This window comes from Cupressus sempervirens, chromosome 2 (genome assembly GCF_028749045.1).
Source record: "Cupressus sempervirens isolate cs-2001-9-10 chromosome 2, ASM2874904v1, whole genome shotgun sequence".
Classification (NCBI taxonomy): Eukaryota; Viridiplantae; Streptophyta; class Pinopsida; order Cupressales; family Cupressaceae; genus Cupressus; species Cupressus sempervirens.
In genome coordinates, this window is record NC_143119.1 from 612,909,134 (window position 1) to 612,927,852 (window position 18,719).

Sequence of the window (18,719 nt, forward strand, 5' to 3'; positions counted from 1 at the left end):
TCTCAAGGGGCCTTCAAACTCCTCAATAAAGAATATGGGCATCTGAATGACCCATTATACCTGTGCCCTCCTCAAACTTTCTTTTACGAGATAACTCTCCTGTGTTCCCTGCCACCACTTCCTACAATCTAATCCATTCAGGCCTTCAAAGATTATTGTTTGAGTTGTTACATAATCTTTAGCAGAAATTGCAAATGCCATCTGCCCTTGTGCTTTCGGTCTCACTTTCTTTCTACTGTATCAGTGCAACCTGCAACTCGCATGCTTGAGGGCAATACCTATGCACTCCTATTCATGTTTACATCGTTGCTACTAGAACTATTTGCTAACTTCATCTTCCATCTGCATTTTCTAGTTGATTGCATAACTATTTCTTGTTTGTCTTTTGTGAAGGGAATGGGAAACAGTTAGGGTTGCTATCTTTCCTTCTTGTAACCGTACGTTTTGTGGATACCACCCTGTTGAAGTTTGAAGAGTCTCACCATCTTGACTTATTTTTATTTACAATAGCCTTTTGGTGGTCTTTTTACACTTCCTTTCGTCTTGAGATGTCATAGGTGTCATATGGTGCCTATCTTCACTCTTCCACTAAGGAGCATCTCTTCAGTCTTCCTTACTGCACGGTGACTCAACTTCCTTACCACACGAGGACTCAATGCGCGGTGATGCTTTGTTCCTTTGAAATGTTGTGTGCTACCCTTTCCGGTTAACCTTCATTTCTTACCAAAATGTCATTCCTCATGCTTTTGCAACAATGATCCCACGAAAATGCTTTATCATTTGTTGCATGGGCTTTGTACCATTTGTGATGTGGGCTTCAAATGCCTTATAATTTTCTTGTTAAAATATTCTTCCCATTTCTTATGTCGTGACCTTTTGCTTCCCTGAATCATTGTACGGCACAGAGGAAACTATATGTGCAATCTCTTATGAACTCTAATCGCATGTGTTGTAAGTGAGGCCGCCTTGTGTGCCTCAAGTTAAATATTGCACTCCTCTTGCCACGGTCTTCCTCGCTCTAAATTGCTTTATGCCTTTGTTCATCTGGCCTATTCCTTCAATGGTGTTGCCATAAGCCTTTCCCTTATCTCGCACTCAATGCTTCTTTTTAACTCCTCATGGAAGCTATTTGTGATAGCGTACAAGATATCTTTGGCTGCCTTGCCATACAGTGTTGTGAGAGTTCACACCATACGGTAGCACTTTCAGTACAATGTCGGTCAACACTTTCTCCCATTGTAGCTTTGCCCTTCTCCAATTTCTCCTTCGTATGGTTAGAAACACTCTCCTTTGTATGGTTAGAAACATCATATGATGAGGGTCGGCCCCTTTGCCAGATTACCTTCTTTCATCATCATGTCGTGAGACTTCCAAAGACAATGTGTGTGGTGAAATGATGATTTCCCTTCAGAATGTTATTTGAGTTGCATGTGCCTATATGGTGAAACACTCTTTCCCAACTCAGCATAGTTCGTAAGGTCTTCTTTTTTCAGCTTTTCTTCACAGTTCATAGCCTTGCCTCTTGTTGTACGAAGGTCTTCTGTTTGGTTTTCCAAAAGAGTTGTCTTCGTCAACTTTGCTTCCAATCTACCTTCATTAGGCTATCTTATTTGAGTGATGCGAAAGTTTCCTGATTTTTTTTTTAAATAAATTTGGCCCAAGTCTGAGTTGTTTTGCCCATTAGGACAGGAGGCATTGCTCCTCAAACCCTCATGCCTCTCATGATTAATCTTCAGTTTTGAACCATTAACGGGGTCCAGTATCTCCCCTCCATCAAGTCCATAGTTTAATTGCTCCATTCGCTCTAACTTCCCGTACACGAAATTTGCCTAGCCACTTCACCTTAAACTTCCCAAGTTTGATCTCATTTCTACCATCATATTTCAATACCAATTGACCCAAGCAAACTGAACACGTTTCAGATGTTTATTGTGCCATGTCTTGCGTCTTTGTTGGGCTACCTATGTGGCCCATTGTTCATTTGTCTTTGTTCATCTAGCTTATTCAACTTGTATAATCTTTTCCGGAGGCTTTCCATATCGCGAAGTATATTTTCAATAGCTATCCAGAGGCTCAGAACCTTAAACTTTGTCGACACTACCAATTCTTTATCCAAACATTGATTGAAATGACATCTGTCCAGTTGTCACCTTATAAGTTGTGCGGTACGCCCATAGTGTTGACAACAACTTTTCTTCCCAATCAGCTTGCTATACCTTGCACGACTTGTAGATGACTGACACTAGGATTTTGTTCATTACCTCGACTTGGCCATTAGCTCGTGGGTAGTATGGGCTCGACAGAAAGTGAAAAATTTTGAATTTTGTTGTGAGAAATTGAAGGACATGATTGACAAAGTGACCTCCCTTATCACTGGTCAACACAATAGGGACACCATAACGTGTGATGATCTTCTCATAAACAAATTTTGTTGTACTTATGGCCGAGTTATGCGGCAATGCCCGTGCTTCTACCCACTTGGTCAAGTACTCCGTTGCTACCACCAAATATCGACACCTCTAAACGTTGCTCGTCTTCAACAGACCCATGAAGTCTAAAGCCCCATCGTTCAAACAATTCCTAAGCTTGTGAGGGGTTAAGCGGCATAAAATATCGTTTCAAGGGTTTTCTTGCTCACTAACAAGTATCACAACTAAGTGCCCACTCCCTAGTGTCATTGAACAGTGTAGGCCACCATAGTTCTGCCAGGAGGACCTTTCATGCTCTTATGTTTGGTCCCATATGTCCCCCTGTTGGACCTTCATGGGTTTCCCATAGGACACTATGTACTTCCTCCTCCATCACACATCTTTGCAGCACTTGGTTTGGGCCCATTTTATATGAGTCCATTGATTAATTGAAACGTTCTACTTCTCAATACAACTTTTCGTCACTCCCCTGGCAGCATCTCCCTCAAAAATTGTGAAGTTAATAGGTATTCGCCAATACTTTTGTACCACTTTGGAAGGATGGCAATGCAAAATAGATGTGCATCAGGGAAGTCATTATTGGTTCTTTCCGGTGGCTCTCCCGACTTGATTCTAGAGAGTTGGTATGCAATGACATGCTCTTCCCTAACTGCACAACAATAGTGAAGGACAAATCCTATAGTAGCAGCAACCATCTGCTCACCCTACCTTGTATGATAGGTTTGTTCACTAGGTACATCAATGCCTAGTGGTCAACATAAAATGTGAACGTTGTTGTCAATAGATAGTGTCTGAAATTTTGCATCATGTACACCATTCCTAAAGCTTTCCGCTCTGTCGTGCTATAGTTCCTCTCAGCCCTAGAAAATAGTTTGTTTGCGAAGTAGATAGGATGATCCAAGTCGTGAGCACCTGTCTATGAAAGAGTTGCAACTATTGCAAAATTGGGCTTGTCCACATATACGTGGAATTTCTTATCCTAGTTGGGAACACCAGGATCGGTGTCCCTAGTAGCTTGGTCTTTCATTCACCAAAAGAAGTCTCTTGCTCTATACTCCAAACAAAGGGTTCCCCTTTTCACATCAGCCTATTGAGGGGAAGGAAACTTAGGGAAAAATTCTTTAAGAACCGTTTGCAATAGTCGATGTGCCCTAGGAAGGACTTAACTTTGGTGGCATTAGTTAGGACCTCCATATTCACTATAACACGTACCTTGTTAGGATCAATCTTTATTCTCATCTAACACCTAATGTGCCCCAAAAGCTTTCCCTGAGGGACCAAAAATCTACACTTCTTTGGGTTATGTACCAGCTTGGCCCGTTTGCGCCTTTCCATACACTCTCCTAGTGCCGTCAAGTGTGTATCATGTCCACTGAAAATAGACCAATCATCCAAAAACGCTTGGAAGTTCCCCATAGGTAGTTTATCAAAAATGCGGAGTATCATTCTCTAGAAGGTTGCAGGCGCATTGCATAGATCGAAGGGCATCCTGTTATGTGTAGACTTCGTCCTCCACCACGAACATGGTTTTCAATTTGTCTTCCTCTCCAACTGAGATCTGGTTATACCTCGAGAAACCGTCCATGAACGAATACATCTCATGCCCCACGACTTCTTTGAGTACTATCTATGAACGGGATAAGGAAGGGATCCTTTATGGTGACAGTGTTTAAGCATCTGAAATCGACACAGATTCTGATCTGATTGGCCTTCTTTTTTAATGATATCACTTGTCTCTACTTTAAAAATGATCTAGGCCTCAAGCATGCGTTGAATCTCCTTGTCTACCCTTGCGGTATAATTTTTGTTCATCCTGTAGGGCTTTTTTCCGTACAAGTACGGCTCCAAGTAACAGGGGTATCTAACGCACACATCTCTAGCGGTATGCCCTTAAGGTCCTTGTAAGTCCAGGCAAACACGTCGTTATATTCCATGAATATTTTGAACATTGTCGCTTTCAACACTGGATCCCAATTGTCCCCAACCAATATGTTACGAGGGTTTTCCTCATCCACGAGATAACTAACTCGTACGGACAATTCTTCGTACTTGATTAGCCCTTCGTTGTCAAAATTGTGGGCAGGGCTTTCACTTACATGTGCTTCCCCTTCTCTATATTCCCTGTACTCCGATGGGAATACATCCTTCTCTACACCTTGTTCTATTTCTTCCACTCCCAACATATAATTATGAGAAAGCTCGTAGTCTTCCATGTGCCAATGGAAGAGTCCGTTCATCGAGCTTACGTCGTCCTCCATACATTCTTCTAGTTCCAGCACGTCTTCCTCGTTGGGTCCCATTCAATTTCTCCCTTCATCTATTCTACCAGGCTCTCCGTCGGACTCAGACTCTAAAGACGAGGCAATCTCCTCGCTTACCATCGAGGTACGGAGGTCGATGACAAATGTTCTTCCACCACTTTCTATAGAAAGGGCATTTTGCTTCCAATTATGGTTTACCCTTGTTGTCACTAGCCATCCCTACTGAGAATGGCATCATACCCCTTCTTCTTTAGTGGAATCACGACAAAGGACAAAGTCAAGCACAAACAGTTGTGTTCTGATGGTGAGTTGTTGAGCCATTAGTGTCCCAAGGGGTTTTATTCCTTCCTGGTCTGCACCCAATAAGTTTAAGGTGGGGGCCACAAGGTAGGCTACCCGAGCTTCTTCCATGTCTCCTCCAAAAGGATGTCTACCCCTAACCCACTGTCAACTATGGTATCTGTGAGAATTGTTCCCAAAATACCCATTTCAACAACCGAGTGTCGACCACTGTTTACTATTAGTAACATGGGGTTCATTGTCAACTCTCCCAAAATGCATGTTTGTTGTGTGATGTTGGTTTGAGAAGCAGTGCTAAGTTGTGCAGTACAGGTATTTAATAGTGTTGTCTTCAATCAAAGCATAATATGGAGGAGTTATTTTAACAGGCACCTCCATTGGTAACATCTGCTACAATATGTTATTTTCAGCCTTTGTCCACCTAGAGGTACTTGTTGTCGTATTTGTATCCTTCCTTCATGGCCTTTTCTTCTTCCTTTGCCTCCTGTACCATCTACTTCTCTGTACAGGGATCAGGATACACCACTTGTTTTGCCTAGTCCCGAGTGACAGCAAGTACCTTTTCATTTGATGTCGAGTAAGTTTATGCCAAGCTTCGAGCAGTTAGCATCTTCACTATCTCCAAGGCCGCATCATTGACACAAGTTTTGTGGTTTGTTGCTATTTGTACAATCTCAAGCAAAGTGGCACCACTGGTTGCACACCTGACACTAAAATCATCGGTCGTCCCTTTGAATGTACTATATTCAACTTCTATTATCATTATCTCCTCTCCCTTCGCGCCAGTTAGTTTGAAACCCGCCAAATGATGCATTATTAATCGTTTTTTGGCTAGGGTTGGTTGCCCCAGAGGTAGACGATTGCTCCTGGGTGAAAAGCACATGTTGGCTTCTTGTCTATTGGCTAGGGTTGGTTGCCCCAGAGGTAGACGATTGTTCCTAGCTGAAAAGCACATGTTGGCTTCTCGTTTATTGGCTAGGGTTGGTTGCCCTAGAGGTAGACGATTGCTCCTAGGTGAAAAGCAACCATTGGCTTCTCATCTTCATATTGTATGTGCATTCCTTAGTGGAATTACACATCACTTGGCATATGTCGCAAAATGCTTTCTTTGGGCATGACCCCTTCATGTGGCTGCTCCCTTGCACTCCGTGCACCAAATCTCTCCTTCACTTCGTTCGGCACTCCCCTTCATTGTTTTAAATCCCTTCACATTCCTTCCATGTCTTTCTGAAGGGCTTGCACCTTCTTATTGGATTCATCTTCAATCTCATTGTTGCTCTCTTCTCCCGATGATTCGTCACTTTCAGACAAGGACTTCTTGTATTTCTTTTTCTTCTTCAATGTCTTGCCTTCACTTTCCAAGTTTATGGCTCTATCATAGGCGTCTGCGTACAATGAGGATGGTACTGTTTTCATTTTCTTCCAAAGAGGTGTTTAATCCCTCAACGAACTATCTTTTCTTCAATTTGTCTGACGGTTGAGTTGTCATTCTCCCAAGTAATTATTTGAGCCTTTGAATATATGCGCATACAATTTCTTTCTTCCTTTGCTTCGAGTTATATATTTTTGCTACTACTTCCTTGTTGTCCGAAAGCAGTCTGAGTCTACCCGACATTGCTTCCTTGAATTGTCCCATGTATTGATATTGGATTTGTTCATATCAGAGTACCAATCGATGGCAACTCCTCGTAGGGTTACAGGGAACTGCTAGACCCACTCATCTTTATCCGTTACTCCGTCTGTTGTCTAGATAGTTTCGCATGTGTGGCAATATCTAACGGGATCCTACTTCCCGTCGCTAGTGAATTTTGGCAATTTTTGTTTCTGGGCCATGTTTCCTCTGGTCATATGTCGTGGACCAGTTGGCCATTTTCCCAAAGTGGTAGGGTTGGATCTCAACGGGTTACCTCGACCACCGTGTTGTATTACTCTAACACTCCTTACCTCAGTGTCCTCTTCCCTCGCCTCTTCTCTCCCTTTGTCTCAAGTTTCCCTTACTTCACCCTAGCCTTGGGTTTCTTCCGTTCGTGGGGTGCGAGATAGGTCTATGAGTTGATTTTGCATTTCCTCGATCAAATTCAGCCTCGGTCGTGTCTCCTCCAACATCTCCTCACTACTTACTCGTCGATCTTCAGGAAAACTGTAGAGTTCCCCCTTGGTTATTGTCCCTCCCATGGTACCTACGTGGTTACCCTCTGTGACAACTCCGAACAACCCTTCAACTAGTTGTCCCTCAGCAAGTTGCCTTAACCTTTGACTCCGTTCGGCTTGTTGTGCAAGAATTAAAACTTGGTGTGACTTGCAAGGCATCTATTTGCTCCTTCCTATTTCTATCTTTATTTAATAAGTTGGGCATCAATTCAAAAAATACATCATAATTAAATAGAATAATCTTATTGATTCATCTCTTTGTACAACATGGGTTAACTATGTGACCTTGTCATTAAAGATTAAATCAATCTAAGTACTAGTTCCCATACTAAACCCACCTAATCCTTGCTCTACCCAGATTTACCTAATCCTCTAATGATAATAACTATCAATTAGGCAACCATCATGTTAAGAGTGCCTTCTAAGGCCTCTGGGATCTCTATTAATGAGTGTACTGAATAACAACACATACTTGGCAAAGATCCCACCTCTAACCAAGCCTATTGTCTTTAACATATGCATATGATTAACCACTACAATATATATATTGCCTACACAAGATTCTCTACAAATCGCTCTCTGGTTTCCGATTTGGAATCCCAACAATCAATCACAAATACCCTCCAATCTCTAAGTTCCCTTAAGAGAAGAAACTCGACATTCTAATGAATATCTTCTACCAAGTTCTTACTTGGTCTCTATGAGAACTATAAAGTTCTCATCTCAAGCATGATTATCAATCCTTGATTGATAATTTTATCTACCAAATGATTCATATTTATTTCTGATATAAAAATATCAAATGAACAAACATTTGGATCCCTTTAGTTCTGCACTCTGTAATCCTTCACAAAATATATATATAATTTTAATTCTCAACATTCATTCAAAATATACATTAGTTTAGTTCTTTTACTTTCTCTACTATGATGGTTCTACAGCTCCTTGGGTATAAATTTTTTCCAATCCTCCCATATTTATTTGTCGTCTATGTCATTCTGAAACAGTGAAAAGTTACAGCTCTTTATAATTACAATCCTTTCAAAAAGTCACAACACATCATAATTACAAACCTTTCGAAGAGACAACTCTTTATAATTACAACTTTTTCAATGAATCGCAGCCATTCATAATTACAAACCTTTCAAAGTGTCACATCATTTCAACCTTTTGAAAAGTACCTTAATTTCTTCTTACTCTTTTCTTCTTCCATTAATCCTTCTTTTACTCATATCTTCTACTCCTCTTCCCTTTTCTTTCAAATGAACTCTCCTCCTTTTTATATCTTAATTTGATGGAATCACATTTCCTTATTACATATCCCTTAACTTTACAGTAGACTTAGTTAATTTATATTATTATAAATTATATTATTTATTTACTAATTTATTTTATTTTTATTATCATTTATTATTAAAGCATATTTAGAAAGGTAAAATAGTTTCTACAATATTCTCTATTATAGTTAATTTTATTTACTTATTCATTCATTGTAATCTTATTCTTATTTAATTATTTTAAATAGATTATATATGTTATTAGTTATATTATAATAATAATATTTTATTATTATTTCTTATTTTTATATTAATTTTAATGAATGATTTTATCATCATTATTTATTTAATAATATTGTATTATCTAATTATTATTAATTATATCATAAAATGGGGACATGGCAGAAATATTTTGTCATGGCAATCATTTTGATTCACATTGCTCAAAACTAAAGAAAACTTAGCGGAAACCTTCTTGCATTATCCCAAATCCCTCCTCAAGGACTAAAGATGGGAGATGCATCTTCAATTTCTTAATGATTGTCCCAACAGGATATAAAGTCTAATCAATTCATCTTAAAATATTGATTCCTTCCCAAAAGGTCCTTTGTTGCCATTATTAGGCACTACGTATAAAATGACTTGATGTACCACCTCCTTCCCATTATGTTGGAAACATAGCTCCATTATGACTTGATAAGTTCCACCAAGTGAATGTACCATTGAATGCCCAAAACTATATATGTATCGCCCATGCCTACAACATAGACATCACCCTAAAGTTGATGTCTTCCCAAGGATAAGTTAGGTGGTTGTATTTGCCTCCTACATGGAATAAGATTTCCATCCACAAGCCTAGCATTAACCCCATTAAACTGTTAGTAACCAAGTCTCTCCTTACTCTAAAAGCATGAAACCCGGGGGCCCCAAAAAGAGTAGCAAGTGTGCCTCCTAAAACTCATCTCTACTTTCATACTCTGTCTTATTAATCATTGCCCTAGACTCGGGTCCTTATATCTCTAAATCTGCCTAAAGATGAACCTTTATATATGTATTTACCCCTTCCCTGAGTATTTATGGCCTGCCCGCCATGGCTCTCTACAGGAAAGCACACTTCTTCCTCTAAAGTTCATTCCTAGTTCCCTTGCCCCTTGCTTGGTTTTGAAGGCAATGTTATTGGTTGAGGGGCATGTTTTTGGAAGAGTTCCTCATGTTTGTTAAGCTAGTATATTATTGGTATGGAATTTGTTCTTGGCTTTTGAAACTTCCAACCTCAATGCTTTTGAATTGCATCTTGTAGAGATGTAGCATCAAGATTCGTCACCAAGCCCTGAAGTGACTCCGTCAAACCCTCAATGAACAAGCAAATGAATCTTTCCTCGGCACATGTTTCAATATGTTGATGTCCTTGTGTAACAATTCTATGATGTCACTATTGATGTGCAATCCCATTCAAATGAAGAATAGAAACCTTCATGGCTTCCTCTTTTATCATAGAATTGAGTGATGTGTCCAGCTTTTGGACTCAAGCTCTCCCTACCACTCTTCCTAAATCATCAAATGTGGAAAGTGACATCTAGCTTAATCTTTGTTGTAGATCTCTGTTGTCATGCAGCATGGATTGTCTTCCCCTAGATCCACTCTTAACATTGCAATATCATATAAAAGAAATATCACATCTACCATCATGACCAATCCTTGAATATGCATCTATGCAAGCCTCAAATGCTTTTTGATTTTACTCTTCTTCTTGGAGGGGTTCTGTTCTAGGCAAAGATGTGGGTTGAGTAGGACATGATGCTGATCCACTTCTATTGTTATTTATGGCTACTCTAGTCAAATTAGTTTCACTATATTCTATCCCAATGTTTTGCATGTGTCTATTAAAATTATTCATGTTTCCCATCATTAGAATAAGTAATTCATTAGTTTTCTCATCTTGTTTCATCATTTGTTCAAGTCTTTCAGCCATATATTCCATAACATCTTCCTCTCATCCTGATCGGCCATCTTGGCCTTACCACTAATTGTCTTGTTTTCCTCTTGTAGTTCTGCCTCTATTATTTTATTTTTTCTCTCAAAAGTCCTTTGAGCCCTTTGGCTCTGCTGCATTAACAAGATTTAGACCCACAGGCTGGAAAGACTATTGTGCTTTGATACCATTTGTAATGGCCGTTTCTGGAACATTTCCTATTTTCACCTTAAGACAATGTTTATAATTCTAAAATGATAATTGCATTTGCCATTACATTTGTAAAATATAACTTAAATCAAAATCATGAATATTATAATAACATTCACATTTGTCACATTGACATTATTCTGGAAATAGGATTAACTTGATTCTTGATTTTCTGCTATGTTTCTTCTTCCAATTTGCAGCTATTTTTCCTTAAATGTTTGTCCTGTATATCTAGATATGTCATGGGTTTCTGTTCTATACATTGGTAGAAGAAATAATCATCCTTAAATCTCTTAATTTTTCCTTCGAGGGTTACTGTGCCCTTTGCCCATAATATTTTTCAATTTTACTGTAAACTATCAATTAAACATTACTAAACCATATGTGCAGCTCAGTCGCAGTACAGCCACCATAACCTCCTTACAAAAATGATTATACAATGAAATCCAACAGAACTAATACAACCACAATATATGAAAACCAAAAATTAAATTTGGCACCTGTAATCCTTTGCAACAGGACCTTCCACATTATTTGCTTGGGTTTTGGTGCTGAAATCCTTTGAACTTGTCAAGCTTGGTGTTGAAAAATGAATTGGATACACATGATTGTGAATAAATCTGTGAGGAATTGATGAAGAGCACACAAACAACTTTGAAAAATAGTTACTTCTGCTCCTGCATAAAGTAGTGCATATCCTCCTCCAATACACTGCCATATTAGAAACTGTAAAGTTCTAGACCCTCCTCTAGACCATTGGGAAGTTGTGTTCAAAACACCTGTGATAAACCCCACCTTTTTTTGAAAAGAAGGGAGATCTTCCCATAGAAGGAGTCCTTGTCAAAGATAAGTAATATGCTAGAGCTAAGAAAGAACCTGAACTGCTAAAAAGTGAATTCAGTGTGCCAATAGGCAAAAGACAATGCAAGGTTATTTGTAAATGACAACAACTGCAGTTATTTCATCTTTTACTTTGGGAAGCAATTTATTCATTTGTCGCATTGCTAACAAAGGCTCCAAACGATGCATGTGGCACCAAGGCAGCTGATCCAGTTGCAAAGCCCTGTAAAATGAATCAAATTTCAGATCATACAGTACACAAAATCACAAAACTATGCATTCGCTCTAGGAAAGTTTTTTTTTAAAAAGATATTTTACCTTGCCAATGGTAGCAAATGTATTGCTAGCTTCGTCAAAAGCGTCGGTCTTTTAAAAATCCTGTGACTCAAGCCAGTGATATGAATCAATAGCTGACCCAGATGAATAATAATGAGCATTTCTCAATGCAGCTATTGCAATACCATATATGATAGCCAGAATATAACTTACAAATACACTTAACTAAAGATGGCTAAAATTGGAAAAACAACAGATATGCATCCTAAAGACAGGTCAAAGATAGCATGTCTTGGTCCTTGTCTTGCACAAATCAACAAATACACATAGATTTCAATAAATACAAATGAATTATAATAAAAATACACATAATCATCAAAATACATTCTTATAAACAAGAGCCCAATGCGTCGTCATGAATAAATGGGCAATATCAGAAATAAAGCTAAGCAATGGAGCAGATATCACACTTCATGTATACGTGTGTGTGTGTGGGGCAAACAATTCAGAATCAGGAAATAGGTCAGATTAAAAGTCCACTCAAGATTAAGCACTGAAGTGGCAACAATGATTTGCAAAATACATGCTTCTATGTAAATAAGGAAGAATGATAAAACCCAACATAGAGCTTAGTCATTTGGTCAAAACATAAGGAGTACAAAGTTCAAACTTCTATAAAGCATTCTTAGTCCAACAAAGGGAGTCTCATAAATTTACAATGCGCTTAGGGTGTGACCTAACAAAGAACCTCACTTTCCTATGAATTTGTATCATGCACATTGTAAACTAGTGTATTATTTGAAACATTATGTTGTTGGATAAAAAAGCAGTTGGAGAGCTTTGCAACCTGCACGAAATTCCACCTTGGGATCTGTGTCAGATGTGGTGGTACTCACTACATGTGTCTTCAAGAAGTGCTCCTCCTTTGTGGCCCTTCATGTTTTATTACATGCCCTTGTTTTTCTTTTATTCTCTGCATTTGCTTTATCATTTAGGGTTAGTTATATTTGTATGAGTTTCTCTTTTTCCCTCTTCATGCTTGGTTTTTGATATCCCTTAGATGTGCTTTGTACGCCTCCTACCCTGGTTCACTCGTGAGAGTAATAATGGCAGGAGATGCTAACATCAAAAGTAAGGGTGTGGGAAATGAATCAACTCTTAATAATGATATGACGGATTCTACCCCCTCTGATAAAATGAAGGCCTAAGTAAAGAATGATAAGCAGTCAAATAGTGTCAAGCCTTCCTATAAGGCGGTGGTAGCAGAAGATACTACAAGTGTTATCCCGTCTATGGCCTGGTTTAATGGCAAAGTACACCTAAACCCAGTGTAGGAAGCAGAATCAGTGAAGGAACCCAAACCAATGAATGTGGACATAACAGAGATGTCAACACTGTCACCAATGGTGGAGGGGAGACAGGTAAATCTTTGCCCCATGACTTGAAAGACATTCTCTGTGTTGCCAAATGATGTAATGGTAAGAGCAATCCACGCCGAACAGTCTAGACTTGAAAATACTGTCATTTTCTTTGTTTGTTTTGATAACGAATTTCTTCCTTCTCACAGATTTTTTAATTAATGGCTAAACAATGTTTGGGGTAAGAAGATGAGAATCCATGTCATTTTTTGCAGAGTGTTACAAAGAGGCTTATTTGAGTTGTTTGTCAAAATTCATAATATACAAGAAACAATTCTTAGAAAGCGGTTTTGGAACATGGGTAAGTTTTTATTCGGGACTTTTCCGTGGTCGCCCAAAAGAGATGTTGATGAGGTCGTAGCTAAGTACTCCCCAAACCAGGTAGAGATGAAAAAAACCTTAATATTGAATTCTGGCCTTTTATTCACTTAATCCTTAAACCTCTAGGAAATGTTCTGCAAGTTGAAGATTCAAAAGTAACCCTTCCGCATTTAAATGCTAGGGTTCTTATTGCTCTTGAACCAGGTGTTCTCTTTCCAGATAACATTTCCCTCAAGCTAGGAGAGGACTCATATTCATGGGATAAATGTCGTTTAGACAATTTGGGAGCATGCTTCCACTGTATGAAAAATGGACATTCAAGAAGAGAATGCCCATTCTTGGCCAAGTCACAGTTTGCAATTTTCATGGTCTCCACAGTCCCTTCTAAGATCTCTAATAAGAATGACATGGAAAAGGGTAACCCACCTAGGGATACTGATATGCCAAATCAAACAAAGACTTCCCTAGAGGGAGGGCTACCAATTCAATCATGTGGAGATAACAACACTCCTTTAGAAGATGAATTTGTCACACTTGCAAATGCACTCTATGATAAAGACTTGGAATTTCTACAGGAAAATGGTATCTCAGCTGTTGCCTCTAAGTCTCCTCCCCATTCCTTAGTAAAACTAAAGTCTATAATTTGTTCTAAAGAAAATTCAGAACCCTTGTGCAAGGCTGGCACCCTCGGTAAATTGAAAGCTCAACAGATAGCTCTAGCAACCATTAATGAGAGGGCTAAGGCTAGTAAAATGTCTAAGCAACCTCTAACTGATAAGACTTCTAACTTGGATGACAGTACACCCTCCATGATGGACATCTTCCCCAAGGAGGGGCAATTTATCAAAGTTGTTAATAAACATAAAAAGAGAAAGGCTATCGAAAATCAGAATTCAACCAGTACTTTGGTGGTCTTAAGAACAAACAATCAGAAATTACTGACTTTCTTAACAGATTATATCAGAATGGCAAATCTTCTCAAAAATGAGTGATATCATTCACCTATGAGTGATATCAGATATGAGTGATATCAGAATGTCATGGTATTGAAAATGGAAGATAGGAAGTATGTGGTTAGGAGGTGGTGCAACAATCCAAACCATAAATATATTATTTGCTTACATGAGATTAAGGTTTTTGGTTTCCATGCACATACAATGTTAAATTATTGTGGGATAAGGCCACTGGTTTTCATTCTAACCATGAAAGAGGAAAGGGTAGGACTGCTATCCTAGTAGGACCTAACCTTTCCAAGTATATTATTGATAAGGGAGTTCCCCCATGTCAAAGAGCTATTTGGGTTCTATTTTAAAAGAATGGCTCTTGCTTTTGTATATGTAACTTCTATGCCCCTAATGATTATAGGGAAAGAACTGCCTTGTAGCACTGGACCATAACCCACTTGCCAAATACATATTGGATTTTTGTTGGGGACTTTAATATGGAAGAGTATAGAGAGGACAAAATAGGGGGATTAAATTTCAAATGTAAAGGCAGTGAAATGTTCTTCTGGAATAGACTCAAAAGGAAGTTTAATGTACTAGATCCTTTTGAGAAGAGGAAACAAGACTTCTCTGACATTTGGTATACATGGTGCAATAATCAAAAGGGCTGCCACCATTTATACTGCAGATTGGACAGGGTATATGTTGATTCATCCTTCTTTTCTTTTGTCTCTAATATGGGCCATTCCCCTATTCTAGTATCTCCTGCTTCTTCTCTCAGACCATTCCCCCATCTCTGCAATGGTAAGGCTTGTGAATGATTCCCATACAAGAGAGCCGAAGCATAAGAGTTCCTTCAAAACTTAATCTATCTTTTCTACAAGATCCCGATACCATTGGAGCCATCAAAACGGTTTCTTTCTTGACTAAACTTTGTAAAAATCATCTTACCCCTAGAGATCTGTGGAGTGCCCTTGTTGACACGAGGACCCAAATCTGGCAAATTATTGACAAGAAGAGATCAATGAACTGTAATGCTAAGGAATCTAATGATCAACTCAAACTATGTGACATTGACAGAGCATTACAAGCTAACAGAGAGGACTTACAGCTAGAGGCTGAACTAATTAATGTTAAAAGTTCATTAAGGAAAATCCAAAACTATAATATCAAAGGGCAAAGAATTAGAGCTCGGCTAAACTGGGTTCTCGAAGGGATAAGGGCTCTACATATTTCTTTAACATTATTAGAGCAAAAAATAAAGGGGAATTCATTGAATCTATTCAATTCAATGATTGCCAAACTACAGATCCAGACTCTATTAAAAAAAAAAAGGGAATTCATTGAATAAAGGGGAATTCATTGAATCTATTCAATTCAATGATTGCCAAACTACAGATCCAGACTCTATTAAAAAAAAAAATTTCAGTACTACAGTCAACATTTTTCTACTGAACATGGTGATAACAACCTCTTTCGAGAAGTTTCTCAACTTAATCCCTAAGAAGATGCTAAGTGAGGACAGCCAAAAGCTTGGAAAACTTATTGCTCTGGAGAAAATAAATCATGCTATTATCTCTCTGGCTAATGACAAAGCTCCTGGTTTAGATGGCTTCCCGGCTGAGTTCTATAAGCCAACATTGACTGGATTTGGCATTTTATGATTCTACTTTTGAGTTAGGTTCCTTGGGTCGTAAGGTGAATATGGGGATTATTAAACTCATTCCAAAAGTTGATACAATATCCTGATTAAAATTTGGAGACCGATCACTTTACATATCTTATAAAATCATTGCCAAGGTCTTAGCAAGCAGGATAGGTGATCTGCTAGATAAATTCATCTCAGTAACTCAGACTGGATTCATCAAAGGCCGGTATATTTTGGAAAACCTTATCACCAATTGGGAGGCAATGCATTGGGCTAAAAATGTTAAACAAAATGTTGCTATGATTTTTTTAGACTTTGAAAAAGCCTATGACAAAATAGAGTGGCCCTTTATTATTGGAATGTTGAAAGCATTTGGATTTCCAGGATATATTTGTAATTGGGTTGAAATTCTCTTCAAAGATGCATCCACTGTTATAGATTACTGATTGCATACCCTTGCAGGGATCTATAAGGCAGGGTTGTCCTATTGCACATTCACTATCTGTTATTGCTATTGATGCTCTTTTCTATATACATTGGTCCTCGAGCCTAAAAGGTTTGAGCCTCCCTAATGGAGAAGAGCTTAATAACTCTAGTTTGCTGATGTAACTTCTTTATACCTTGAGCTTTCAAAACACAACTTTGCAAATGCTTTGGATAGGCTTCAATTCTATTGTCTTGCATTCGGGGCTAAAATTGCCCCCCTAAATGATACGTTCTTGGAAGGTAGGAGATGGCTCCAGATTGGATTTTAAGCATTGGCAAAGGCATGGTCCCAAATCTATAGTTAGATACCTCGGCATCCCCTTCTTTATTGACCCCTCAACTAAAGATGTGTGGTTGCGGCTCTCTGAAAAAATCCAGAAGAAACATGTTAAGTGGCAAACCCATCATTTATCCTTGGTAGGCAGGATCCAGGTAGTTCAGAAAGTCTTATCTTCTCATCACATTTATTTCTCTTCAGCTTGGCTGTTTGCTAATTAACAGTATGCTAAAATTGAATAGATCTTGAGGGGTTTCGTTTGGTCTGATGGCATGGGTCACAAACAGAGACACTGTGTGAATTGGCAATGGTGTTGTAAACCAAAACATCTTGGAGGCCTAGGGATTAAAGATATTAATTTGTATGGAATTTCTCTTGCTTCTAAATGGATCCTAAAAGCCGTCAATGGAAATGAGCCATGGAAGGTTCTAATTAGAAACAATATTGAATGCTCCTCCGCTGCTTAAGGGAAACAGTAGAAAGGTATACCATTGTATGAGGTGCTGCTGGGAGACTTTAAACTAAAAATCTTTGGTTCTGAGGTTTTTGTTTCATCATGGAGAGTGTGGTGTCATGCAAGAAAATTCCTTTCAGATAGAGGTGTTGTAGGGCCCTATCCCTCTTATGCAGTGGTTGATAGGTCTATTTGGTGGGGGCTATACCTTAATAACAAGCCTTTGGTTTTGACTCAGAGTTGTTCTGGAAAACACTGGAATCTTTGTGGTATCTCACTAATTAGAGATTCACTTAATAACAATCACTTGAGGTCTTGGGAGGAGATCAGAGACAGGTTTGGCATACCAGATTTCCAAAAAAAGACTTACACTCTGGTCCTTAAAGCAGTTGGTTATCTGGAAGTAAAACAGTTATTTGATTCAGAATCATCTATCAATCAATTAAAGTGGAATGATGGTACACTTGTGCAGGATGTTACAACAAAAAGATTATATGTTAGCTGTCGATTCCTTTATTGCTCACTGAGTGATCCAGGGGTGGGACTTTAAATACCCATTCTCTGACTGGTCCTTCTTTTTTGAATATTTTTGGAAATCCAACACTGAACCAAAAAATGCTTTGCTTTAGATGGTTGCTTTTGTTTAAGAAGCTTGCCCTAGGATCAAATTTTGAGTCTTTAGGGGTTAGTAACATCAAGTGTGGTTATTTTTCTGAGATTGAGTCTTTTGAACATGTATTTTTTGAATGTGAGTTTTCCTCCTAAAATCTGGTCAATTTTTTAGGTCATCCTATCTTATGGAATAGGTCATCCTATATTATTACAATAATAGATAAGTCGTCTATTATTAGTTAATGGTTATCTATTGTAAATGTCTAATAAGCTTTAGTTTGCTTTCGTTTTTTGCTTTCTCTAGAATAGAATGTTTCTATTCTTTACGATCGTTTCCTCAGGAAACATCATCTCATTCTTTTGTATAAATTGTCCTTTTGGTCTCTGTTAATATCGAGCAACTATTTTACCAATTACTTCTGTAATATGGTATCAAAGCTAATACTTAAATTTTTTTGGAAAAATTTATAATTTCTTCTTGAAATCATTTGTTTAAATTTTTTCAAAATTATTTCAGTCAATTTTCTCTAAAACCCACCTCGGGTTTTCTGCCTAGAGAAATTTGAAATCTCGAGCTAGGGTTTTGGCCTCTCCAAATCACGATTTTGCAACTCACATCTGAAAATCGTGGTTATTTTTTATCTATAAAAAAAAAAACATAGGTTCTATGCTCACAACTGGTCAAACTTTCACTCTACAACCCGTGGCAAATCTTGGTCGGTTTACTTGCTCGTGACTGGTCCAAATTTAACTCTACAGCCCGTGTTTAACATTGTTTGCAGCTCGCGTCTAGATCTGTGCAAATCGCGTCTACAAATCAGGTCTGTGTTGAGGCCGTTCTGC

At 38.4% G+C, this 18,719-nt stretch overlaps 1 protein-coding gene across 1 annotated transcript in view; it reads right to left on the minus strand.

The window, feature by feature from the left end:
- The window catches only part of FH (frataxin-like protein), a 130,585-nt gene that overhangs the window by 92,210 nt on the left and 19,656 nt on the right, over window positions 1–18,719 (minus strand). Inside the window, exons 2-3 of the mRNA XM_089814722.1 lie at window positions 11,759–11,818; window positions 11,101–11,663 (exon numbers count right to left, since the gene is read on the minus strand). Of these exons, the coding sequence (XP_089670848.1) occupies window positions 11,101–11,318 (218 nt within the window). The 5' untranslated portion in view covers window positions 11,319–11,663; window positions 11,759–11,818. The remainder of the gene's footprint in view (window positions 1–11,100; window positions 11,664–11,758; window positions 11,819–18,719) is intronic.